The 27,455-nt window shown below is 43.7% G+C and overlaps 1 protein-coding gene across 1 annotated transcript; it reads right to left on the reverse strand.

The window, feature by feature from the left end:
- Positions 1-1,441: 1,441 nt before the first annotated feature.
- On the reverse strand, positions 1,442-22,630 carry Slc16a1 (solute carrier family 16 member 1). Its single transcript, XM_075981721.1, has 5 exons — positions 22,316-22,630; positions 11,028-11,287; positions 7,201-7,344; positions 5,154-5,999; positions 1,442-3,325 (listed from the first exon to the last, which is right to left on the reverse strand). Exons 2-5 carry the CDS (start codon positions 11,242-11,244, stop codon positions 3,051-3,053), a joined length of 1,482 nt encoding a protein of 493 aa, XP_075837836.1. The 5' UTR covers positions 11,245-11,287; positions 22,316-22,630; the 3' UTR covers positions 1,442-3,050.
- Positions 22,631-27,455: the final 4,825 nt, after the last annotated feature.

Genomic DNA, 27,455 nt, shown 5'->3' on the forward strand with positions numbered 1-27,455 from the left:
AAGAATTGCCATTTCACACTGAGACAGAGGTAAGAGCCAGTGGCTGGCTGTTTTGCTTTTCTGGTCTTCAGCTGAACCCCAGGAACTGTCTCTGAGCTTTTATTAACCATGCTACGCACAAGTAACATCACATGGACCAAGCGGTTTGCATTTTGTATTTAGGCACACACACATGTAACAGTTATAAAGAAGAGGCCACGAATTTGAATGAGAACAAGGAAGGATGTGTAAGGGAAGGCTGGAAGAGAAAATAGGAAAAATGATTTAATTGTAAACTTAAAAAAAAACCAAAAACCATAACTTTGTGCAAACTATTCATATCAGTCAGCTGCTGAAGATATTCTCAATTTCCAACAGACTTGACCTGAGTGTGATCCTCATCAGTGTGGTTTACTTACAATGTTGAAATTGTTCAAACTATCAGTTTCTTAACCAACGTTCCCACTGCATTGTATGTGAGGTTTCACATACAATAGACGTGCTTGTACTCATATCTCTTACCAAGCAGCCCAAATAACCACGTGAACTAAAATAAAACTTCAAATGAAGTCAGTATCAAAAGAAGTAATGGACAGGGATCAGAGCGCACTGCCCCCAGGACTCATTCACAGCACAGCAAACCCATGGGAAACGAGGAAGGGACAGACAGGGCTGCGCAGGCGTCACACAGGCCTTACCAACACTTCCGCTACAGCCCAGTGACAGAACTGAGCAGTGAGCAAAAAAAAAAAAAAAAAGTTTAGTTACAAGTTCCAGTCAGTCTGATGGCAGCTTTGGCGTGCCTATAAACTCAGAACATGCATCATAAATTCTGGTTCCCCGGAGCACAGGCAGCGCACTTACCTGGCAAATGCAGCTTCGACATCTGAGATGGGACAGAAAGGACTCCTTTACATACACATGGCTTAAATTTTGCCATCAGAAACTCATCTTTTTGTTTGTTTGTTTTTTCAAGGTAGAGTTTCTCTATAGCTTTTGGAGCTTGACCTGAAACTAACTCTTGTAAACCAGGCTGGCTTTGAACTCACAGAGATCCACCTGCCTCTGCTGATCTAATTTAATCCTGAGTGCTGGGATTAAAGGCGTGCGCCGCCACTGTCTGGCTGAAACTTTCATTTTTATAGGATAAAAATTCAGAGGTTCAACATGGCTTCACAGAAGGTGGCAGAGTCCAAACTGGAATGATGTCTGCCAAACTCTCACGGTTTCCTCTCTAAATCCCTCCACAACATATACTGCAAGGCAGCTCCCCATTGTGTCTAGGCAGGTGACACAAGTTTAAGACATGTGGTTTTAAAATCCTCCCCTGCTCATGTTAAAGGCGAAAACTCAAACTGTGCACAAGTCTCAAGGCATATAAACCAGATTCAGTATTAGCAAAGGTCAAAATTTAAATAAAAATGAAAACACAATTGTCTCTCAAATAAACATGTAGAAGAAATGTTTTCTAAAAATAAAATAAATGTTTTATTTGGAAAAAGTTGGCTTCTTACACAGGTTTTAAATCTCTATTTTCACCCTGTCAATTACAATGGTATTTTAAATGCATTGAAAACAATTCAGTGTCTTATCTTCTCTGTCTCTATTTAGAAGATATCGGGTTAAAAAAAATACAATTCCAATCAGGTCCATTCTTCCTCCCATCCTTACACCGAACCCATTTCCTCCATTTCTGGAAACTGAAAACAGTCACAAAAGCTAAGGTTTGTGGAGGTAAGACTATGTCCAATCATTCTAAGCATGATAGAAGTTTCTCCTTAAGCCTTGGTGTGTGTGGCAGGGAGGTGGGTACTTACTGAACCAAGTGAATTCAGCAAACTCCCTCTCTCCCTATTTTATCTTTATAGGCTTCCCTGGAGCCAAACTCTGGCCCTCTTGGTTTTGCAAATACTGAAAAACAATGTAAAAAAACAAATAGCACACACATTCAGTTCATACTGAATATCTCGCATACAGTTCTAAGCTAGAATATAAATGGAACTATCAAAAATCAAAGAAAAAAGGTCTAAGGAGGATTCCAGGGTGCTGGTGGGATGTGGCTCAGTGGTACAGCATGTTCTTAGCATGCCTGTGTCCCTGGGTTCAATCCTCAGAACCACCAAGCCCCGCCCCAAACCCACACATACTTGAAGATAACAAAAGTTCCATACTATAACTAGGGTCTTTGAAAACCCAAGTTGTAGTCAGCTGAGGCCTGTCTATATTAATAATCAGACTGTGTTGAATAATGTTTTGTAGATTTTAATACTAACCTTTTTGCAGTAGAATTCAAAAATGGCAATGACTTCTAACCACTCAATGTCTCTGAACAGGAGCGAAGGTAGCAATTTAGTGACAACGTTCTAGTGCTAGGCTTGTAGCAAGCATCTGAGAGGAAGCACCCAGCAGGTGACAGACAGACTGTGGCTACGACAGCCAAGATGTTTCCAGAATTTCATGCTTTAAATTTCTTAAATATATACCTAGCAGGTACCTACGCCAGGCAGCTATGATGCTAGAAAAATACTTTAGTCAGTTTTTTTCATAAACCTCTAACTTTTAACTATTATTTCTGTCCATAAATGTTCCAGTAACAATTCTGACAAAGCATTACAAACAACAACAAAACAAGATTAAGGTTAAAGTTACCTCAAGCAAGTTAGTTGTTATTTTTCCTTTTAAAACGACTTTTAAAATAGATGAATTCAGCAGAATGGTTTTAAAAGTTAAGGCTCTCTAAAGAGTTCTAAAACTAAAACTTAAGGCACATTATAATCTCCATGACACTGTTAAAAGCTAAGATTAAAACAAAACAAGAAAAATCCCTACTTCTTTCCCATATCCTTTGCCAACCACTCCCTACCTGAAGCATAGTAAATTTTAAATTCTGGCATTGGTAAGGAGTGAACAAAAACAAAACAAAACAAAACAAAAAAATTTCCACCAATGAACACCTGGTAGGTTTTCCACACACATGCCCACTGTCTGCATTGAGCACCACTGGTAGACTAGAGGCCAGCAGAATGGTTTCAGATGTCTTGGGTCGCACACTGCTCAATTCATGCTTCAGTTCAGACAGGACTCTCTTCCTCTGCTGGGTCGCCGGAGCTGTTCTGCTGCAGGGATGGTGCTTCTTTTGTTACTTCCTTTGGCTTCTCATCAGCATCTGTGCTGGTCTCATCCTCTTTACCTTCCTTTTTCTGCTTCTCCTCTGCTTTCTGTTCTTTGGCCACAAGTCGATAATTGATGCCCATGCCAATGAAGAGATAGATTCCTGCGATGATGAGGATCACACCACAAGCCCAGTACGTGTATTTGTAGTCTCCATACATGTCATTGAGGCGGCCTAAAGATGTAAAACACAGGCTACATGAGTAAGAGCAAACAAGGACACTTTTTCCCAGAGCATAAACATCCTCAGAAAGATGCCAAACGAAACTTCAAAGAACCCATAAATGACACATTAGCACAAAAAACAATTTCTATCTCTCTATTTATAATGTCTCTGATTGACTGGCCATGTATTTTCTATTTTCAAATTGGAAACAACAAACTCTTGGCAAATCTGAATGAGAAGACAGGAATTATAATCCATTCTCTTAACACACAATGAAAAACTAATTCAAAGGAAGTTTGAGGGTGTCCAAGGTCAAAGAGCTACTCCAGTCACCAAGGTCAAAGTTCTTTATCAGCACTTCCAGAGAACACTTAGCTCTGTAGCCAACAGCACCCTCTCAGCACCAAATTCCCAATGTATCTTCCAGTAGTTACAGAAATTCAAGTACAGTGATGTTAAATAACTTCTTCAAGGTCATAAAGCTAGTAAGGGAACACACAGTCTCAGTCGGGGCCTGCACCTGCCACCTCTGTGCTACAAGGAAGCCTCTCTACTTACTGTTTCAACACCAAATCAATTTGGAAAATTGCATCACAACCTCTCCCCAAAAGTTTGTGATGTCTGATGGCAATGAAACCTCCTCACCTGACCAATGTGATTGGAACTCCACAGGGCTAACTATTGCACAAACTAACAAGAGCTATAGGGAGGGCTCTGGATGGTGAAGACCAGCGAGTGGGTGAGGAATGCTGCTGCTTTTGAAGCATCACATGGAGCTGAGACAGTAGGAAGATAGACCTGTCCAGGAAAAGAGGGAGAGGATCCGGGCAGAACAGCCAGTGCAAAGGCACAGGGCTGTGAGCAGGAAAGCAAGGGCCAAGGGTGGGAGACAAAGTTGGAGAGACAGGGCTAAGCTCTGCAGACTTGGAAATCAATCAGGGAATGGGATACTGAAGCGAGACACAGGAGTGTGTAAAAGGGTGTCGGTCATGATCAAGTGGGGGATGACAACTGACATGATTACGTGATTAAGCAACTCAGTGGGGAGAAGCTGGAAAGGAGCACCCTCCAAATTCATTTATAAGTTTGGTGGTACCTGCCTATAATTCCAGCACTTGAGGGGAGAACAGTCGGGTCAGGAGATCCAGGCCATCTTTGGCTATACAAGTTTAAAGTCAATGGGTTGAGTAAGATCCCATCTCCAAAATAAATCACCATGAACACCAAAAGGAGTTGGAACAATTGTGGAGACAGTTATTTGATGATCTGGTTGTACGGCCAATGTTGATCTTAAAGTCACAATCAACCTGCCTCAGCCTCCAAGTATGAAATAACAGTTGTGTACCACCAGCCCAACATGGGATCTAAAAGATAAAGGTTTAAGCCTTTAATCTCAGCACTTGGAAAGCAGAGGCAGGCAGATCTGAGTTTGAGGCCAGCCTGATCCACAGAGCGAGTTCCAGAACAGTCATGGCTACCTTGCTTTGAAAAAAAAAGAGAACAAAAACAAAACACAGGAGTTCAGTAACCTGAGTTCTCAAATTATATAATGATTATTAACTAATGTAGCTGAGTCCAATTATCCCACTTCCTAAAGCTTTTGACATCACTTATGAAACTGCTACTAAAATAATCTTAGATCCAAGATACACACAGTGGTTAGGATAGTTGCCCATGTACTCTGACCTTAAGAAAGATCTACTCTTCTGCCTATTACCAAAATGCTTCTTATTACTAAAATGCATTGTATTGTACACTTGTGCTTTAAGGTAGAGCTCCTTTCTACATGTTACTTTTATAATCAGGACAGAATAAAAAATGTAGGGATATACTATACCTAAAAGTGGTGGCCCTAGGAGGACAGGACAGCACTCCACAATGGTCACCAAGCCCACAGCACTGGAGAACCTCTGGGGTCCAACAAGGTCCATCAATGTTTCAAATAATACAGAGCTGAGCCAACCAAAGGCAAATCCAAAGACTCCCGCGTAGATACAGAAGCCGACGTAGCTTGTAGACAAGGGGGCTAGCAAATGGCAGATTCCATTTGCAACGACAGAAGCAGCAAAGAAGTACTGGATCCGAGGTCTGATCCACTTGGTGTTGGCGGCAAGTCCCATGGAAGGTCTGGCTACCATATCAACAAAAGCCAGAATGGAAAGGAGGAAAGCTGACTTCTCACTGGAGAAATGCTTACTCTTACCGTAATTACTAAGAAAGACCAACGGAGTAAAGAGTCCAAAAAACATGACCACATTTCCAGACAGGTACAGCAAAAAGCCTCTGTGGGCAAACAGGGAGAGATCCAGGAACTTATTAACTGTTTGCAAGAATGATGGCTTTTCCCCTTTGGGGCTTCCTCCAATGAGATCTGTATTTGCATCCGATTTTCCAGCTTCCTGAAGAGATTCTTTGGACTTTAGTGTTTCTATCTTGCCTGGCTTAGGCCCTATTGGTCTCATCAGGGAACCAGCTACACAACAGTTTAGCAGGAGGCCCCCAAGGATTAGGAAGCTTCCTCTCCAGCCAAAAATACCAAAGAAAGCCTGATTAAGTGGAGCCAGGGTAGAGAGGAACACAGGACTGCCTGCCATGGCCAGCCCATTGGCCAGTGGTCGCTTCTTGTAGAAATACTTGCCAATCATGGTCAGAGCTGGGTTCAAGTTGAAAGCAAGCCCAAGACCTAGGAAAGGAACAAAGACAACACTGTCATAAATAGAAGTCACTTTTGAAATTACCAAGCAAAGACATAAGAATAAATGAGGCTGAAAAGATGGCTCAGTGGCTAAGAGCATGTACTGCTCTTGTAGAGGACTTGTGTTGGATTCCCAGCATCCATAGGGAAGCTCACAATCACCTTGTAACTCCAGCTCCAGGGAATCTGATGCATGTTGTCTCATATAATGAACGACATGAGAAGCTGATCATAATACACAGCAGAAAGAAAATGATAAAAATAAACAAAATTTCATCCTTTTTGGTGTAAACAAAACAAAAAAAGGTTTGTACACTGAAGAAACAGTATGGCAGGCCATACATTTGAATGTCATAATATTCAACAGCTCATTTTTTCTTTTGGTCTGTGCTATCCAAGTAACACTTCTGAAATGAGCCTAGAGGTGGTGGTGCACACCTCTATTCCAGCACTCAGGAGACAGAGGCAGGTGGATATCTCTGAGTTCCAGGACAGCCAGGGCTACAAGAAGAAACCCAGCCTTGAAAAAAACCAAAAAACCACAACCAAACCAAACAAAACTACTCTTGGGAAAAAGAACAACCAATGAATACCCTTCCGTGAATCGCTGCATAAATTTCTTTCCCTGTCTATTCTTTTTTCTGGTTTTGAGTTTGGCTCTTCACAAACTCACAGAAACCTGCCTGTCTCTGTCTCTTGTAGTGAGATTAAAGGTGTGCACCACCTTGCACTGCTACCATTGTCTAAGAATGCAATTGTCTCGCAATTAAATTAACTAAACTACATATTGTATGGCAAGAGTTTAGCTTTATAAAGTCATTCTGGTCTACAAAGCGAGTTCTAAGACAGTTAGAGAAACTCTGTCTCGAAAAACCAACAGAAAGAAAGAAAGAAAGGAAGGAAGGAAGGAAGGAAGGAAGGAAGGAAGGAAGGAAGAAAGAAAGAGAAAGAAAGAACGAACAACAAGATGCATGTGCATGTCTGTGCCATGGCGAGAGTGCAGGCCGCTCCCTTGGAGCTAGTGCATTCCTGACACCATGTGGATCCAGGGGAAGACAGGTTCTTCCTTGACCCACTGAGCCATCTCACTAGTGCTGAGTCAATCAGCAGCTCTCTAAAATAACATTTATCAAGCGCATTATCAAATAGTGACAATAAATAAATATGAAACTTATCAGTAGCTACTCACCTCCAATGACACCAATACACAGGTAAAGTTCCTGCACTGTGTTACAGAAAGAAGCTGCAATCAAGCCACAACCAGACAAGCAGCCACCAGCGATCATTACTGGACGGCTGCCATATTTATTCACCAGGATACTGCTGATAGGACCTAGGAGAGAATAAAAAAAAAAGTAGTAATATAAACTCTCATATTCAAGAAAAGACAAATCAGAAAAAAAATTTTTTTCCCCTTATATATCTAGCTGTCTGAGGTACTGAGCTGATATGTAAAATGACTTGGTCCTAATCCTGCATGGTCCCAATGTGAAGAAATGCTTGATGGAGGATGGCTATCGTGGCTCAAGGCTGTCAGTGCGATGGCAAGCAATACTCCTGTAATCATAGCAGTACGAAGGCAGACAAAACCAGTCACCCTTACCTGTGCAGCAAGTTCAAGGCCAAACTAGGCTATGAGTCCCTGCCTCAAAAACCAGGAACTTACAGCAAGTCAAGTCAGACAACAGTCAATTCGAGCTTGATTTAACCACTCAAGGGGATAGGAATGAAATGAAATGATAGACTAGGTAAACAGATTAAATGGGATTTTAAAGCTGTCATTTTTTTAAGTGTTGGAGAATTCTAAGCTATCACATATGCTGAGCAAGGACTCTTACCATTAAGTCACAACCCCATTCCTATGACACAGTTCTTAATAAAACTAATGATGTCCATCTTCCCAGGGTTCATGAGCCTAATAACTGCATTCTATGCTGGTGTGTGAAAACTTTGCCATGGTGTTGGTGCTTTGCTTATCTTATATAAACAACAAAAAGAAGAAAAGCTAATAATTTTGCTGATTATAAAAAATGAGTGGTATTCAACTTTTTTATAATTATAAAAACATTTGAGTTTTACACTTCATAGCAAAGGACTTGTGGAAAGAATGACTGCAGGACCTGTAGCCTCCCTGGTTACAGGAGATGACCACAAATAAGCAAGGCTCTAGGCTCCATCTTCACATGGAGGGAAAACATTCATGTTAACTCAGCCCAAAAGCAAGGGTATTGACAGCCAGGAACTTCAGTAAAAAAATTAGGTCAGAGTCTCAGAAATCTATATGTCTTTATAACTCTAAAATAAATATTGCCATACTGTTGTTCCATGAAGTTTAAGTTAGTGTTATCAATTATATAATATTTGAAATACCAAAAAATGGAAAAATGACAAAAGCACTAAATCTTTTCTCCTTAGCCAGGTGTGGTGGCTCACATCTTTAATCCTAATCTTTGGGGGGCAGAGGAGGGAGGAGGAAGGATGTCTGTGACTTAAGATCATCCTGGTCCACACAGCCAGGGCTCCATATTGATCCTGCTTCAACAAATAAACAAAAAACCCAAGTGCACAGGTTAAAGGACTGACAGTTGTAGTGATAAAAGATCTTAGGGGCGTTATTTAGAAAACAACCAAACAGAATAACCATAAGAATCCTGCCAAAGTTCACGAGATATAATCTGTCTTTCAGTTACTTTAGAAAAAAATGGTCCTAATTAGCTATCTTCAAAAACAGAAAGAGCTAATAGGCCCACTGTCACATGAATTAGAGAAACATGCTAGTTAACTCACCAACTGGGTGAGGACAAAGGAATCTTGCCCAAAGGAAGGCATCATGTGCAATTAGTGCAACTGACATCACTGGCTTTTGAGGAAAATCTGGCAGCTAACATATGAATGACGTTCTGGTTTGCAGTCTGCTTAAACATGCACAGCATTGACTGGAGTACCTCTGGATGTTTAATCACGGAAGATTGAAGTCCAAGTCCTAAAGACTACTGTCGCTTAAAACACGTCTGGGAACAGAGAGATGGCTAAGTAACTAGGAGCACTTGCTCTTTCAGAAGAGCCGAGTTCAGTTTCCAGCACCTACATTAGGCAGCTTACAACCGTCTACATCTCCAGTGTCAAGCCTCTGGCCACTACATTCACATGCACAAAGAACACAGACACACATAAATAAAAATCTGAAAGTGACATAATTTAGCCCTGAAAACTTATTTTGAAACGTATTTAAATAGCCCAAACAGAACAGTGCTAACCATGATTAAGATAAGAGTGAAACAAACAGGTTTTTAATCCCAGCATCCAGCAGACAGGTAGGAAGATCTGTGGGGCCGGCCAGTTATCCTGAATGCTCTATGTAGAGAGACTCTTGTCAAAAAACCAACCAAAAAAAAAAAAAAAGGAGGACTGCGAGAGATGGCGCAGCTGTGTGAGAGCTCTGGCTTCTTTTTGAGAACCTGGGTTTGGTTCCCAGCACCAACGGCAGCTAGAGCCAAAGGATCTGAAGCCCTCTTCTGGCCTGCAGGGTCACCAGGCAGCCACATGATACACAGGCACACATACAGGCAAAACACCCACACACAGAAAATAATTTTTTAAAGTTAAAGACAAAAATATACAGGAGAAAAAAGGTCTTCAAACTGCTGCTTCTGTCCATTTATCCCTCTTCAAATCAACCAACTTAATAATGTTTAATTAAATTATGACCTCAACTAACTACACAGGGCTGTTTTTGTGCGCTTATTAATAACATCAAAAAGAATACCAGATGCAGAGTTCTCTAACACTCACAACATGCAGCCAGAGCTGAATGTACTCAAGGAGCTTAGGAAAGACTGCTGAATCTACTACCAACTAAGGTATTCACCACTGAAATGCAGAACAGAATCCTTATAAACATCTTATTAAATCGCTAACAAGACAACACGGAACACTGTCCACCAGGTTAAATAAAATTTGCTCCAGAATTCCTACTAAACAACCCCAGGTTTTTACGTTTAATGTAGTTTGATGTCTCCAGGTAAAATATAGTGCTTTAAATAAGCAATTTACTTTTTGTGTGTGGGGGGTGTTCAGACAGGGTTTTCCTGTGTAACAGTCCTAGCTGTCCTGAACTAGCTCTTATAAACCAGGCTGGCTTTGAACTCACAGGAATCCGCCTGCCTCTGTCTCCCGAGTGCTGGGATTAAAGGTGTGCGCCATCACTGCCCGGCCCTCAATTTACTTTCTACATAGCCTCCACACCATGTCAAAGCAAACAAAAGGGGGAAAAATGATAAAATTCAAGTTTAAGTTCAACCAAAATGCTTTTATAACTCATAATAACATAGAAACAAGGGGGAATTTTATTTAGTCTTTGTTTTTTGGTATGTGTGCGCATGTACATGTGTGCATGCCAGCCATAAGGGGTGTCAGTTGTCTTCACCTCTTTGTGCCTATGGGACAGGCCCCATAAACTAAATTATAGTTTACCTGAGGCTTTGAACTAACTATTATTCTGGACATTTGAGTAACTTTTTAATATCTTGTAACTCATTACTTAAAGATGTTTACTACTTTCCAAGTGTCTGGCATAGAGCAAGAGAAACAAGGTTTATACATGTCATTTTACGAGAGCTTTCAAAGCAGAGCTAATAGTCGAGCTCCTCACGCTTTCAATTTTGTTCCAAAAAGCCATAATGGAATGAAGGGAGGAAGAGATGCCAGAGTTACCAGGGATGGAAAGCATGCTCCTTAGTACAAAACTTCAGCAAGCGCAACCTCAAAGAACTTCAATGAGTAAGATATTAAAATGTACAGACTCGGCAGGCGGTGGTAGCTTTAATCTTAGCACTCCGGGAGGCAGAGGCAGGTGGATCCCTATGAGTTCAAGGCCAGCCCTGTCTACAGGTGTCCCAGGATAGCCAGGGCTACACAGAGAAACCCTGTCTTGAAAAACAAAACAAAAACAACCAAAAAGTACAAACTTTGGCTGCCTAATATAAGTTAAAAAAGCAGGCCATAGTGGGTACTCACCTCCAGCATACATGACAGCCAGCATGATGGATGATATCCATGACACTTCACTGGTAGTAGCGTTGAATATACCTTCAATTTCTTTAAAGAAGACAGTGATGGATTTGGGAAACGCATAAGAGAAGCCTATAGAGATGAAAGCTCCAACTACCACTGCCCACCCCCAGCCTCCATCTGGGGGGGTATATCCAACTGGTCCTCCAATTGCAGGTGGCATTTTAAGTGAAGATGAATCCCAAAATGCAGTGCAAATCTAGTATCTGAAAGATATGAAACGGGGGGAAAATGTCAACAACAAAACAGCGTCCACAAATCCTTCTTCTGCAGTAATAGACATATTTGCTTGGCTCTTGACACAGAGCCACACTGAATTACAACTTTAATCAGCTGGGTTTTGTTGTTTCAGGTCAGGGAAGGAAGGGTACACAGTGAAACCCTGTCTGTCACCCCCATAATCCAATGGACCTACTCTCTTACTCTTCAGTTTGGTTTCTAACCTTTTGTGTTTTTGTACTTTATTCTACACGATTTTCTTTTTAATGGCTCTTTGGCAGCATTGGGCAGTGAACATTCAACCAATTCACTCTATGGAAAATAAACACCACATACTCTCTAAAATTGCCAGTTCCTATAACGAAGCAAGTAAAACAGATTTCAACTGAAGTAAATGTGCAGATACCATCGGTGTGACAATACCGATTCTAACTAGGGAAATAGAATAAGGTTAGTGGCCCTTCCAGTATTTTTTTTTTTTTTGGTTTTTTTTCGAGACAGGGTTTGTTTCTCTGTGGCTTTGGAGCCTGTCCTGGAACTAGCTCTTGTAGACCAGGCTGGTCTCGAACTCACAGAGATCGGCCTGCCTCTGCCTCCCGAGTGCTGGGATTAAAGGCGTGCACTACCACCACCCGGCTTCCAGTATCTTTTTTAAAAAACTGGTTTCCTTGAAAGGATTCAACTCAGGCTGACTTCAAATTCTTATGTGGTTGAAACTGGCTTCAATATCCTGATTCTGCATCTACCTTACAAGTGCCGGAATTATAGGTTTTGTTCCCCCACATGTCCATTTTGTTATCAGTGTACAAAGTAAGTTTCACTGACATTCAAACGACTGCTTACTGTACCCCACTCCCTTGTCAGCCAGCCCCTTCTTCCCAAGCATAACGACTACAACGACGAATTCATCTCCACTCTGCCCCATGCCTTACACACACATACGTGTCTGTAGAATCCAGCTAAGAGAAAACATGAAATCTGCTTTCCTCCCCTCTCTCCCTCCAGAGTCCTGGCCTAGATCTATGTATTGACAAGTTTTCCCTTCCTTTAGGACCCCAGGTCTTTACTCCAGGGAGACTTGTGACGAGTGAGCAGCACATTTCTTCTCTAACAGGGTGGGTCAAGAAAGAACTCAGGGAGCCGCCCTGAGAAAATCATTTAAAAGTCCTACCTGAATGTAAGCTTCTAGATTATTCTTTTAAAAAACAGCCTAGAGGAAAAAATTTTGTTGTAGGGCATTTTACTCATACCAGCTAAAAACATTTTTACAAGCTAAGGTTTCTTAAAAATTGAGGCAGGCAGATCTGAGTTCGAAGCCAGCCTGATCTACAGAGCAAGTTCCAGGACAGCCAGGGCTACACAGAGAAACCTTGTCTTGAAAAACAAAAAGCTGAATAATAAAAAGCTGACTTAACATGCTCATGGATTTAAATCTGCCAAGTATGGGTGCTCCAAGCATTAATTCTTTTTCCTTCATCTAAGCATAAAAATTTTCAAAGAACTACTAAAAAGATGAATTCAAGAAGAGTATTTACATATACAGAATAACACCTACACACATAACACATCAAGCCCTGACTAGAACAGCAATACGTGTTGGACGTGATTGAACTTTGTGCTTAGCTGCCAGCTAGGATTTGTCAATTAAAAGGCAGTTCTAATTTTTAGTCACAAAGACTTGCCTCATCAAGTTAATAATACCTTTTCTACAGAATCTAGATTTAACTTAAGTAACTTTAAGATTCACAAGTAAACGTGTGTCCAAAATAGCACTGGGGGGGGGGGATCAAAAACCCCAGAAACAGATTCAACATAATTTTATCACAACCACTACTATAACTAACATAAAAATTCTGATTTAAAAAAAAAAAACCAACCCTCTGTTTTACACCAGCAGTTCTCTTCCATACACAGAAATCCTCACCCCAAAGGAAATGCCAGGACTAGACCCTTTGCCTGTAGTTCAGGAAAAGGGAACACATACACACTTCACATGTAAAAATCCAAGTTAAATGATAGAACAAAAGTTCTTAAGATTTTAATCTTACAGTGTGCAGTAACCCCATCAGCTTAAATGTTACAGCCTTAAAAAGTAACAGGGGATTGAAAAACACATGAAGGAGTGATGAGAAAATGTGTCTTCTAAGGACACAGAAGCCCAGCACAGTGGGGCACAGCAGAAACACCAGCACCCAGGAGGTGCAGGCCTGGATACATGACCAACACCAAAAGGGAGGAGGGAGAGCAGGTGACAGACACACACACACACACACACACACACACACACACACACACAGAGAGAGAGAGAGAGAGAGAGAGAGAGAGAGAGAGAGAGAGAGAGAGAGAGAGAGAGAGAATGGAAGTGAATCTCAGTAGCAGAATGTTTAACTTAACATACACGGGGCACAGCCCTGGTTTTAGTCTCCTGCAGTTACCACCCCACCCCCACTTCCCCAAGAAAGGGGGGGTAAGCATCTATGAAAAGTAAAATTCTGACTGCTGAACCCGACTAAGACAATACTCAGCAATTATAAAATGTATAATTTTCATACTACATAAAGAAACACCACAAAAAGTATAAACTGGTCTTTACAGTGGATTAAAAGCATAGGCCACCTCGCCCAGCTGATATTGTTGATAGGACAAATTCAGACTACAACTGCCATTTGATGGTGGCGCACGCCTTTAATCCCAGCACTCGGGAGACAGAGGCAGGCAGATCTCTGGGAGTTCGAGGCCAGCCTGGTCTACAAGAGCTAGTTCCGGGACAGGAACCAAAAAAAGCTACAGAGAAACCCTGTCTCGAAAAAAAAAATTGCCATTTGATCCAACCATCATTCTTCTGGGAGCACACTTCTAAGATTGGGAATCTGGGGTCAAGGACACATCTGTACTTCCCTGTGCTTTGCAGTGTTAGTCAAAAAGAGGCAAGACTTGGGCTGGTGAGTGGCTCGGTGGGTGAAGATACTTTCTAGCAAGTCTGCCCAACCCAGTTGATCCCTGGAATCTTCAACGAAAAGGTAAGAGAGATGACTCGCAAACTGTCCTCTGCCTTCCTTCCACATGAATGCTGTGGCACAGAGGCCTGCAAAACACATCTATACAAATAACCTAAAAATTAAAACAGGCAGACATAAAAGCAATCTAAACGTCCAATGGCACACTACATGTAGTTACTAAACTCCAGATCCAGAAAGGTAGCTACTGCAGTGATACTGTCCTATCTCGTGAGCAGCTTTCTGCAGAGCACTTATTGCTAAACACACTGAACCCTAGGCAAGCACTCAACCACTGAACCACATGCCCAGCTTTAAATAGCTTTCCTAATTGCTGATGATACAAACCTTACACTATGTTGCCATTAAAATAATTACTGGATCTTTTATTAGGAATATACAATTTCCAAATGAGTACTTGATTTTCCTCAAATTAGAGTAATTATTAAACCACTCGCCTCCCTTCTGCTTGACTGAGATGTCTAGGTGACAGTGCTAATGTTATAATCACAAGAGGCTGAAGTAGACCCGAGGTTCAATGACCTCTTTAGAGGTTCTTCTAACTGAGCTGCTGAAGACAAGCTTTGAATGAATTTGAAGTATATTTACTGATGTGAACCTACTAGGAAACAGGGCCAGAAAACCCAAATCAAATTAAGATACCCATTTAACTGGTGGCACATACACTTTCTAAAAAGTATTCTGCCTGAGTTTGTGGAAATCACTCTAAACGGCCAAAGAGTCACTTAACCTGTGGTATCACCATTACATAATCCAATGACAACAAGATCTATCTGCTGTGTAGGATTATGGTCTCTGGCTAGCTCAATCTCATATGGGAGTAATGGAACCGGGAGGAATCCTTTCCCTCAGGAATGTCAGATTCCTCTGGCAGTTTGGTAATACCTGTGGGACTCATCCGAATACATTTTTAAACTGGGTATTGATGTGGGATTTCCCTCTGTATGCTGTGATTACCATTAGTGAATAAAGAAACTGCTTTGGACGTATAGCAGGGCAGAACTTAGCTATGTGGGAAAAACTAAGCTGAATGCTGGAAGAAAGAAGGGTGGAGTCGGAGAGAAGCCATGGATCCGCCACCTGAGACAGACACTGGGAACTTGAGCTGGTAAACCACTACCACGTGGCGATACACAGATTAATAGAGATGGGTTAAATTAAAATGTAAGAGCTAGCCAATAAGAAGTTAGAGCTAAGAGGCCAAGCACTGATTTAAGTAATAGTTTCTGTGGATTATTTTGGGTCTAAGCTAGCTGGGCAGCCAGGAAGAACAAGTGGCCCCTCTTCCTACAGGGTATGGCAGGGCACATCTGTAATTCCAATCTTATGAGGCTGGGGTAATCTGCATAGTATGTTGGCATAGTGTGTTGGCATAGTGTGTCACAAAGTGACCCCTTCTTTAATAAAACAAGACAAAACAAAAGAGTAAATGCATAGTGCACAAAATGAAATTCAAAAGTAGACCTGCCAAAATACTTTAATTGGACCCTGTGAGGTATTGGTGCACTAACCACAGTAATTTTGAAATGGTGACAACTTTCAGTCTGTGTCTAACAACTGACAAAGTAGGAGGCTTTCTAGTATTTCTAAGTCACAGGTACTGCCTACAACCACAGCTGAAATTCCAGCAAATTAACAAACCCTTCTGAATCTCACACACCTTGGAGATTAATCCTCCAGACTATAAATTTAAAACGTGATATGACAGAGAGGAAAACCTTCCCATAGGAAAACAGAAGAGAAAAATGAGGTAAAAAGCATTGCTTTGGTTCTTAAAACTAAGGAACTGGGCTGACAAGATGACTCAGCAGGTAAAGGCACTTGCCACTAAGCCTGACAACCTGAGTTTAATGCTGAGATCAACTCTTCCAAGCTGTTCTGTCCTCCATAGGAACCTCCAACACACACACACACACACACACACTTCTTTCTCTCTTGAAATAAGTTTAAAATAATTTTAGACATAAAAAAAGGAAAACCTTAGCAGGGAGGTAGTGACATGCACCTTTAATCCCAGCACTGGGGAGGCAGAGGCAGGGGGGACTTCTGAGTTCAGGGCTAGCCTCGTCTACACAAGGAGTTCCAGGACAGCTAGGGATACAAAGAGAAACATAAAACAAAAGGAAAGAAAAGCCCACTCCATTTCACTAAAAGACCTTCACTCTCCAGACAGTTTGCAAACAACACAACAGTATCATGTTTTCTCTTAGTTTTTTTTTTTTTAATTTACTTAAAGAGAAAGAATGGACATGTATGAAGGTGTGTGGACACACTCCATGGAGGCCAGAGGAACTGTCCAGAGCTGGGTTCTCTCCTGCCACCTTGTGGACCCAGGAATCAGGCCTGCAAAGAACCGCCTCTACCAGAAGACCCAAGAGTCCATTCGTTCAGTTATGTACTGGGCTCTATCCTGTTATGGTTTGGAAGCAAACGGTTTCCCACAGATTCATGTATCTGAACACTTACTCCCCAGCTGGTGGCACTGTTCTGGGGGGTGAGGAATCCTTAGGAGGCCAGGCCTAGCTGGAGGAAGGTGAGTCCTTAGGGGCAGGGTTTCAGGCCTGGAGGTCTGTAACCCAACTCTGCTTCCTGACTGGCCCAGATGCGAGCAAGCAGCCTACGTTTCTGCCACCAGTTTCCTGCTGCCATGCCTTCCCCACCATGATGTAATACTCAAAACCTGAGCTTAAATAAAACCTTCCTCCCTTAAGTTGCTTCCTGTCAGACACCTGGTCACAACTGTGAGCAAAGCAATCAATACATACCCCCAGCATCCAACCTTCCCACATGCCCAGAGGATTACTGCAGGTAAACAGAATCAGGGACACAGTTTCAACCACCAGTTATGCAACTTAGAATATCGGAACATTTTTAAGTTCTTTTCTCTGCAAAGGCTAAATCTGTCAAATCAAATTGAATATTACGGTTGTAATCAGCAACAGGGTAGTGTGAAAATAAACAGAACTGTTTCCTGCTTATGTATTTATGGTCAGTGATACCCACTAAAGGCTCAGCCTTTGAAGCCCTTCTTGATACTATGGTCAAGGTAAGCTCATTCTGTGACCATGTGAACGCCGACCTTTGAAACCCTTCTTTGTATGATACTATGGCTCACTCTCTACAATACAGATTGACTGTAAGATCTGACCTTCCACTATCCCCCTAAAAGAAAAAAAATTACAGGGAGGAAAATGCCACTTTATTAGGTAAGTTGAAGAGCATACAGAATTCTAAAAGATTAGTGAGAGCAATGTGCTTAAGGTGATTCGATTTGCCAAGCATGGTGGTGCACACCTTTGATCCCAGCCCTCAGGATGCGGATCTCCAGGCGCCAGACTGTGCTGCACCGTGAGACCTTGACTCAAAAAGACTTCGTTCTACTCAGACAAATTAAGATGATAGAAAGTGGGAAACCATGAAAATATGTGTTTACACATGCAAGCAGGTGCACGTTGCTGTGGAAGCCAGGTCTGCATGGTTTCTGCTGAGACAAGGTCTCTCTCTTTTTGCCGGGAGCTTGCTCAGGTTGGGCAGCCTGAAGAGAAAGCCTCAAGGGTCTCAAACTCCCCCTCTCCAGAATGGGACTGAAGTGTGCACCACCCCAGTTTGTTCTCAATTTGTTGGTTTGTTTTTGAGACAGGGTCTCTGTATGTAACTCTGGCTGTCCTGAAACTTACCATGCTGGCCTCAAACTCACAGACCTGCCTGCCTCTACCTTCTGAGTGCTGGGATTGAAGGCTCTAAGGGAGGGAAGGTTTCAAACATACACATGCTACACACTGGTGGTCCTACCTCACTATGCTTTAATGTCCCTTTCTTCAAACTACACCTTTTTAGTAAAGGTGTTCTGGCTAGTAAATTAAGGACGAATGGTAAAAATTAAAGTGCAGTTAACTTACTGTCTCTTAAAACCAGAGTGAGATGATAGAATAGGCTGGGAACACAGCAGGAAGAGGAAAACCTCACCACTCTCCAAGTAGAAGTGGCAAACATGAAATATACTTCTCTCTCTCCTAAACCTTTACTCAGAAGTAAAAATCCCGACTGCTCGTCAAGTCTTCAAATGGGTTCCCAACTAGAGGAAATACAAAAGACAGCAGGATGTGCAAAACTAGGACATACTAAATCTATGCCACGAGGAAAAATTCATCAAAATCCCAAACGGGGAAAACAAGTAAAGGAGGCCTGTTTCCTTCAAATCAATTACGTAGATGAGGAACCTATAGATTTCACAGATATCAACTAAATAGAACACATGACCTTCTTTGTATCCTTGATCAAAGGAACTGAATACTAAAAAACAAGATCAATGAATAAATTATTAAATTCAATTTGGGAAAATCTGAATATTGATGGGTATTTAATGATGTTAATTTTTAAAGGTAGGATAATGGGATAATGTGACTGTGGATTTCTGAAGACTATCTTTCAGATAGATAACTATGGATATAAAGTTGGGTTTTTTGGGGGGGGGGTTGGCTGTTTTTTTGGGAACAGGGTTTCTCTGTGTAACAGTCCTAGCGGTCCAGAAACTAGCTCTTGGAGACCACACTGGCCTCAAACTCAGAGATCCTCCTGCCTCTGCCTCCTCTCCCCAACCGAGTGCTGGCATTAAAGGCTAAAGGCGGCACACCACTGCCTGGCTTAAAGTTGGGTTTGATCCAAAGCATTGCATAAACTGGGTGTGGTGGTACACACCTGTGTCCCAGCCCAGAGAGGCAGGAGGTCAGGAGTTCAAGGTCACCCTTTGGTACAGTGGCCAGCCTGGGATACAGGAGTCCCTAGATCTAAAAATAATTTAGTCAATTAAAAAAAATATCTTTTACACCAGGTAAGTGGTGGCACATGCCTTTTAGTCACAGCACTCTGAAGGCGGAAGCAGGCCGATCTGAGTTTGAGGCCAGCCTGTTCTACAGAGCAAGTTCTAAGACTACACAGTCCTAAGGCTGCAGAGTGAAGTCTGTCCTGAAAAACCAGTAATAATAAATGAGTGAATAAATAAACTTCTCTTTTAGAACTATGTACCAATATATTTAGAAATGAAATAATTTAATCTAGGATTCGCTTAATTCACAACAACAGAGCAGAAACTGGGGAAAGTTGGACAGGGATAGCAATGATCAACTTCTAGTGATTAAAGTTTTCAAACTAAACGGTAGAGAAAGGTAAAGAGGAAACAAAAAATTTCAATTTTACCAATAAAAAGACAAGGGGCAGAAATAGCTTTGAATTTTATCTACAAGTTTTGTAAGTTGAACAGTTCTTGTGGAGCCACACTACCTCAGAACTCCCACTGGTTAAAATGAAAATAAAGCTTGTATTTGCTCCAGCTAGCAACCTGTGCTTTAACCTTAACACCAGGTATCCCCATATGGCCACTCTGAAGCCCCTTTAACCCTTTTCCCACAGTATCCAGAATGATACTCCTAAAATGCAAATCTGCTCAGCCACATCCTTAAACAGCTTTCACACAACTTCAAAAGTATGATTCCAAACTGTTCAGTCTCTTCCTGAGTCCTTAAAACGACTTAGGGCCCTCCATTAGCCGGCCGTCTGCCCCCTCCCTCCTTTCTGACCTCTCTATGCTTTAGGCTCTGGTGAAGTTCTTTCAGCTTCTGCACCTGGCACTGTCTTCAGTACTCTGCAATGCCCTTTCAACCCATCACCACCGCTGCCTGCCTCGCTCCTCCCTTGTCAAGCCTCAGATAAATAGTATTTCCTCAGAAAGACACTGCCAGCGTTTCCTCACACTGAGCATCTTCTCTCACTTACACAAACAGTATTTGTCCCCATGGTAATTTACTGTCCCCCTAAAACTCAGTAACTGTTTGCTAAGAGTCTGCTTTCCAGCTAGACTACAAACCCCAAGGGTAAGTGCTAGAGACCATTCACTGCTGAACCCTAAATTTCTCAATTCACAACTTTCCGTTTTCCTTGTGTCCAAGTCCTCACCGGCAACAAAACCAGCCAAGTGGGCAGTATACAAGGATCAGGACCTAAGATGGAAGGCATGCTAGGAAATGAACCGGAGCGTAGTGGGGACGACGGGTATAACAAGTTGGAAAATAATAATCTAACACTATTTTTTGCTCGAGTTGAGGTGTTCATAATCACACCCCCACGTCCCTGCCCTTAATCTGTTTAGGGATTATTATATAAACCCACAGCTAAATCTTTAAAAAGCTTAAAATGCTCCCCAAACTAAGAATTTGCATAGTTAACAAGGTCAATGTAATCTGATAAACAGTACCTACTTAAACCTACAATGAAACTACTGGAATCCACTCATTTAAAAAAGTAATTCTCGGATGGGTGTGGCGTTGCACACCTTCAATCCCAGCACGGGGAGGCAGAGGCAGACCAATCTCTGCCTGCGAGGCCAGTCTGGTCTAGAGAACCAATTCCAGGACAGCCAGAGAGATTACAGAGAAACCCTGTCTCTGATCCCCCACCTAACATGCCAAAACAAACAAACAAACCTCACAATTACAGTTTATTTTTACTTCTTTAAATGAGAAGGGTTCCACTATGTGGAGCCTATTCCTCCTACCTGCACACCTTGGATTTAACTTATGAGAGAGAGACTAAAAAGCCACAAAATGAGACCCTATCTCTCTCTCTCTCTCTCTCTCTCTCTCTCTCTCTCTCTCTCTCTCTCTCTCTCTCTCTCTCACACACACACACACACACACACACACACACACACACACACACACCGCCAAAGACTTAGATTAAGAATCACCATTTACCAATAACTAAAATAAGTAAGCAAAAATGAGATACAGTCTTTCTTGCCTTATTCAGCTGGCAGCTGAGATAAAAAAAAAAGAACCCTGCTTGACTTAGCTCCTATCCACCCTTGCTCCAACTCTCGTACAATTACTAATCTCAGACGTCAGCATGTACTCATTTTGTTACAAAATCAGAAGGTTTTTTTAATGGTCAATGCTGGCGATCAAATTTGGGGGCCTCAGGCATGGTAGGCCAGGCAGGTACTCTACCACGGAGCTAACACATCCCCAGCCTAAGTCATGCCTGAAGATTTCAAAATCAATTATGGTTAATTAAGAAAAAAAAAGCAGATTGTCACTGTGTAACCACTAGCAGGAGACGCCCGGTTTATAATGAGCCACTGGAAAACGGGAAAAGACTGAAGTAGTAACACGTGCGTTTCCTGGTTGAGCGATCAGAAACTAGTTTTCGCAACTGCTGGTTGCACCAAATACGCCACCATAAAAAAAAGGTTAAAAATGCACTCGGAAAAAGGATGTACTTGGCACAGAAGGCATGCACCTAGCCAAATGTAACGCTATTTCAGTCTTCTCTCCAGGGATGCCTCGCGACCCCCGTGCCCGCCGGCAGACGCACCGAAGCCACAGGTTGGACCACAAAGAGCCCCTATCCCAACCGCCCGCCCCTTCCTCAAAGTTCACCCGAAGCCCGCAGTCCCGGTCGCTGCGGTCGGCGACGCAGCTCCTCACACCACTCTAGCGAGTCACCAGGTGGGACACCGATTGGCAGGCGGGGGAGGCTGGGCGGGCATGCCACGAGTCCTAAATAACTCCCGCCCCAGTCAGTCCCTTCCCTCCGTGCCTAAGGCGGCAGGAGTGCACCACGTGAACCGGCCTCAGGTCGTCCCTCTTCCGAGCTAAGCATCTCTCCAGGCGCCCGCTGGAGACCGGGCTGGAAGCGTCTCCCACAAGGTCACCGGGCACCGTGACCCAACTCCCGCAGCCCGGCGGCCACACCTGACCGCGGGGCCCTCGCGGTCCGGCCGGGCGAGACGCTGCTGTGCTCAGCGCCTGAAGGTCCCCTTCACCCACGCCGCGTGCCGGGGCCACGCGGCTCCCGCGCGTCCAGGATGCCCTCTGCCGGGGCCGCCCTCCTGACCCGCGGACGGAAAGTCTTCGCGTGCCCGGCGGACCGGGCGACCCCACCAGGGCACCAAGGGCACCGCAGAGTCCGTGCCGCGCGCTGCCCGCTCAGCCCCGGACTAACCGTTATGTGTGTCTGACGGCGCCCGGAGTGTGCGTGACGCGGCGGCGAGGGCCGCAGTTCCTCGGAACCCGGAGTCCCGCTCGCGTCCCTTGCCGCCGGGCTCGTTGGCGGCAGCACCCACACGGCCAACCAGTCACGTCGCAGCTCGCCACTTTGTCTGGCGGGGCAGGCGCGGCTGCCTTATAACCCGCGGGGGCCGGAGCATGCGCACAGGGGGTGGAGTCGGCCTTCCCGGCCGCCGCCCCCTCCCTGCCATACATACTCCCTGCTCTGCATCTCGCGCCTCCACACGCCGTCGGCTGCGCGTGCCCGCCCGCTCGGCCGCGCGCGCCGGCGCCCCCTTCCCCGCCACGTGACCCGGCGCCGGGGCCGGGAGACCCCGCACCGACCGCCCTGAGCGCTCTTTTAGCGGTCGGAAGGGTTGCTGCATTTCGCGCGTGCCCGGGACGCCATCGCGGGCCTCACCCCTCAGGCTCTGCAGGAGAAAAGAGAAAAGCTACCCTGAGGCCGACCCTGAGGTGCGGAGGATGACGGACGGGCGGAATCGCGGGACCGGGCGGCGTTTGAAGGGACGCGGTGCTGCTCGGACGCTGGTGGACTCCTCTGTGGGGGCCTGGAACCCGGGCTCGGAGCCCCCGGGAAGTTGCTGGAACGCTCCGGGCCTGTTTCCTCGCACGCTAAGTCAGCAGCGGTGGAGGCGTTAGGAAGTTTAATGTGCAATTTTACGCCAGGTGTCTCGTCACAGAGCCTGACCTGTGGCATTTGATGAACGCTGAGTTTAAGGACGAGTTGGTCCCGAGAGCCTGGCCCTGGGGCAGAGGGTGCGCACGTCGGAAAACGCGGACGTGAGCACGCTCTCGGGCCAGACTTTTACAGTCTCTATGGATTTGGGGGACGAGATGGAATTATCGCTAGTGGAGTTGGGACCGTTGCATGCCAAGCACTGCCCCAGAACTAACTTGTATGATCTCACAACCTTAGGAGTTAGGTTCTAAATAAGAAGATTTTGTAATTAAGAAACCCCGGGCTTCACAAGATGAAGACGTCACCAAGCTAGGAAGTGACCAGTGTTTAAAAATCAAAACTCAAGAGCCTGATGTGTCACAAGAGCCATTTTTGGTTCTTGACTCACCCCAGATACCAAAATCTGTTGAAGTGATAAATTGCTATTTTTGAGGGGGTAAGGGGGAGTTTGTAGACAAGGTTTCTCTATGTAGCCCTGGCTGTCCCGGAACTCTGCAGACCAGGCTGGCTTCAAACTCGAGAGAGCCTCCTGCTTCTGCCTCGGGAATGCAGCCATTACAGGCGTGCGCCACCACACCCAGTGAGGAAATTATCTGAAGAGGGCTGGCAGGCAGTCTTCCTCTAGACTCTTATTGCATACTAGAACCCTGCCCTCCAGCCTCTCCTCGGCTACACTCAACTTTCCAACACTCTGAAATAGGCCCTGTAGTTCTCTTCTGTGAATGAAGAGCTAGAGATTGAAGAGAAAGCCTTTGCCTCCTTTCAGTAGGAGTTCATCATGTTAGCAGGATCCAATATGAAGTCCACCGCGTATGGGCAATAATTTGCCTTTTATATCCGATAAAAGAAGGGAAACTCTCTTCAGATCATTGGGGTGGTCGGAACTTCAAACAGCGATGTTTTAGGGTTGTTAGTGTAAGCCTGGGTTGTTCAGTGCTACAATATTTAGTTTTCAGGAATCTGGCCCTGGGTTTGATATTCAGCATCACAGAAAGAAGGGGGGCGGGTGAGTACTTGGAACATTGTGGTGATAACAGTGTTCAGGGAGATGGTAATTGGGAGGTGGAGGTAGGCGGATCTCTGTGAGTTCGAGGCCGCCTGGTCTACAAGAGCTAGTTCCAGGACAGGCTCCAAAGCTACAGAGAAACCCTGTCTTGAAAAAAATGAAAAAAGAAAAGAAAGTGTGAGCTAGAGACATGGGGAAAATCTGGTTTAGAATCTGGAATTTTTTTTCTCTTGAGGTAGGGTCTCATTCACCCTGTGCCGCCCTCAAACCTTTCCTGTGTGGCTGAGGATGCTCTTAGACCTGTGAGCCTCTCTACCTCCCCACACTGGGGTTCCAGGTATGCACCGATTTCAGCTGTGAGTTTATAAGGGTATGCACTATGCAGTGTAGTGGGAAACACTGATAAATTCACAATACAAACCTGGGGCCAGGTCTCCTGAGTTCTATCTTTGATACTTGACAACTCACTTGTAAGTCAAGCCTCATTCTCCACGCTGTACAAGAAAGGTAGTACCCACCTCATAATCTGCCTCATAGGGTTACTATGACAATACGGTTAAACAATACTACAGACCTCCTCCCCCACCCCCACTGCTGGAGGTAAGTACTCCACTGCTGAGTTTCATCTCCAGCCCATCTTATTTCATTTCTTCATTTTTTAAAAAAAAAAAAAACTTTAACTACTTAGTCATTTTATTAGCTATATACAGTGTTCTGCCTGCATGCCAGAATAGGGCACCAGATCTCATTACAGATGGTTGTGAGCCACCATGTGGTTGCTGGGAATTGAACTCCAGACCTCTGTGAGAGCAACCAGTGCTCTTGTCTGAGCCATGTCTCTAACCTTCTTTTCTTCATTAAAAATAATAATAATCTTTTGAAAAGAATAATCTTATGAAAAATCTGTTTTTTGGTTTCTTTTTTTAGGGCCATGAATGGAGCTTAGAGAACGGTGCTTGTCTAATGTGCATGAGGCCCAGAGTTGGATCCCTAGCACCACTAAAAAAAGAGGGAAAAAAAGAAAAATAGGTGTGGTGGCAAACACCTTTGGTGTCTCCAGCACTCTGGAGACAGGCGGACAGATCTGTTTGAGTTCTAGGCCTCCCTGATCTATATAGTGAGTTCCAGGCCCAGGCCAGCCAAGGCTAAACGGTGAGACTCTGTCTCAGACAAACAAACAAACAAATAAAACCCCCAGAATCCATGCTTACCAGAAGCAACACTAATTAAATGCAGTGGGGCAAGAACAACATAAAGACAGGAAAGTAGGAGAGGGTCTTGTTATGAAGAAAGGTTCAACAGGAGGGGCTAAGGTTGGAGAAGGGGAATATGGTCAAAAGTACACTGTACATGACTTTAGAAAAGACTAAAAAGATTTTTTTCTGCCAGGCGGTGGTGGTGCACGCCTTTAATCCCAGCACTCGGGAGGCAGAGGCAGGTGGATCTCTGTGAGTTCGAGACCAGCCTGGTCTACAAAGCTAGTTCCGGGATAGGCTCCAAAAGCCACAGAGAAACCCTGTCTCGAAAAACCAAAAAAAAAAGAAAAAAGATTTTTTTTTTTCCCCTAAACTAATCCTAAACCCTGAAGGGCCCTCACTTGAGTAGCCCCCATTCTGAGGCACTGACCCGGATCATATTATATGTTATAATTTTGGTTCTTGAGAGAAACAACAAAATTCTAGGTAATTCAAACCTATAAAACCTGAATAGGGACTTAATGTAAGTAGAATGCAGGCTTTGGAGTCACCTCTGACTCACAACTGCTCTCTGGGCAATTCATTAACTGAACTCTGGCTCCAAGTCCCTTCCCAAAGTAAGTTAAAGATAAATAATATTGAGAAGCCTGAGCTCTTGTGATAATCAATGAGATAGTATTTGCAAAAGTGATCAGTAATTCTTTGAAAGTCCTCCATAAGTTTTATGAATTAATTTTTTGGCTTTTTTTTTTTTTTTTTGAGACAGGGTTTCTCTGTAGCTTTGGTGCCTGTCCTGGAACTAGCTCTTGTAGACCAGGCTGGCCTCGAACTCACAGAGATCCACCTGCCTCTGCCTCCTGAGTGTTGGGATTAAAGGCGTGCGCCACCACCGTCCGGCCCTGTGAATTAATATTTTTATTTTTAACTAAAGATGTTTGGTGTGTGTGTGTGTGTGGAGGTTAGGAAACAACTTTTGGGAATCAATTCTCTCCGTTCACTATATGAGACCTGGGATTGAACTGGGTTTCAAGCTCAGCAACAAGTCCCTTTATCTACTGAGCCATCTTTCTGGGCCATGAATTAATATTACTGTTTATGAGATGCATAGGAGGGCAAGATCAAAAGAACTACCGGAGGCTGGACAGGTAGCTCTGTGGTAGGGCACTTGTGCATCACACTCAAGGGCTTTAATGTGATAGCCAGCACTCCAAACAACAACCCAAAAAAAGGCAAAGCAAACAATAGGGCAGGTGATTTGGAGAAAACAATGGGATAGTACCAATTAAAGTCCTTGTTCTAATTTAAGCCTTGACATATTGAGGAAATAAACTCAGAAGCAGATTCAAAAATTTAAAGCTCAAGAACACTGCGACACACTTCCTCCAGACGCAGGTGGCTCCTAGGCTGAGCCTCCACCTCACCGGGAAACTAACATTTCCTGTGGGATCAAAGAATTTTATAAGGACATGATGGATGGAGAGGACAAAGCCATGGTGGTTGTGGAGGCCTTGACATCGTGTCTGACAAATGTAATACTGTCTGTTGGTCATTCATCTATTGTAGAAAAAGGGAACATACTCTTATGTCAGGACCAGTAAAGGCCTGCTGAGCGGGAGAGGCCGGATTTAGAGAGCTCCCTTAACACGTGCTATCTAAAGTACCCGTGTATTTGACTTACAAGTTCTACATTTATAGCACCGAGATTCCAGAATTCCCAACTGCACTGGAACTGATCATAATTGTGAACGTATTAGATTGTTAAATATATTATAATAACCTATTTGTTTTAGTATTACTTTTTTTTTTAACCGTTGCCTGGCATGGTTGTTCTCTTTAATCCCAACACTTGGGAAACAGAAAAACAGATCTCGGAGTCCTAGGCCAGTTTGTACTATCTAATGAGTCCCTAATCTCAAGAAAAAGAAAAGAACTGGGTGGTGGTGGTGTACACCTTTGATCCCAGCACTCTGGTGACAGAGGCAGGTGGATCTCTGTGAGTTTAAGGCCAGCCTGGTCTACAGAGCTAGTTCCAAGACAGTCAGGGCTATATATACACACACAGAGAAACCCTTTCTCAGAAAACAAACTTCAAGCTGAGAAGAGGAAAATGATAGCATACCTCCATAGACATTTAACAGAGATGGAAATCAAGGGGCTGTGCGTCATGGCTCACTTCTATGATTCTATCACTGGG

The sequence above is a fragment of the Microtus pennsylvanicus genome, chromosome 7 (assembly GCF_037038515.1).
Source record: "Microtus pennsylvanicus isolate mMicPen1 chromosome 7, mMicPen1.hap1, whole genome shotgun sequence".
NCBI classification, from domain to species: Eukaryota; Metazoa; Chordata; class Mammalia; order Rodentia; family Cricetidae; genus Microtus; species Microtus pennsylvanicus.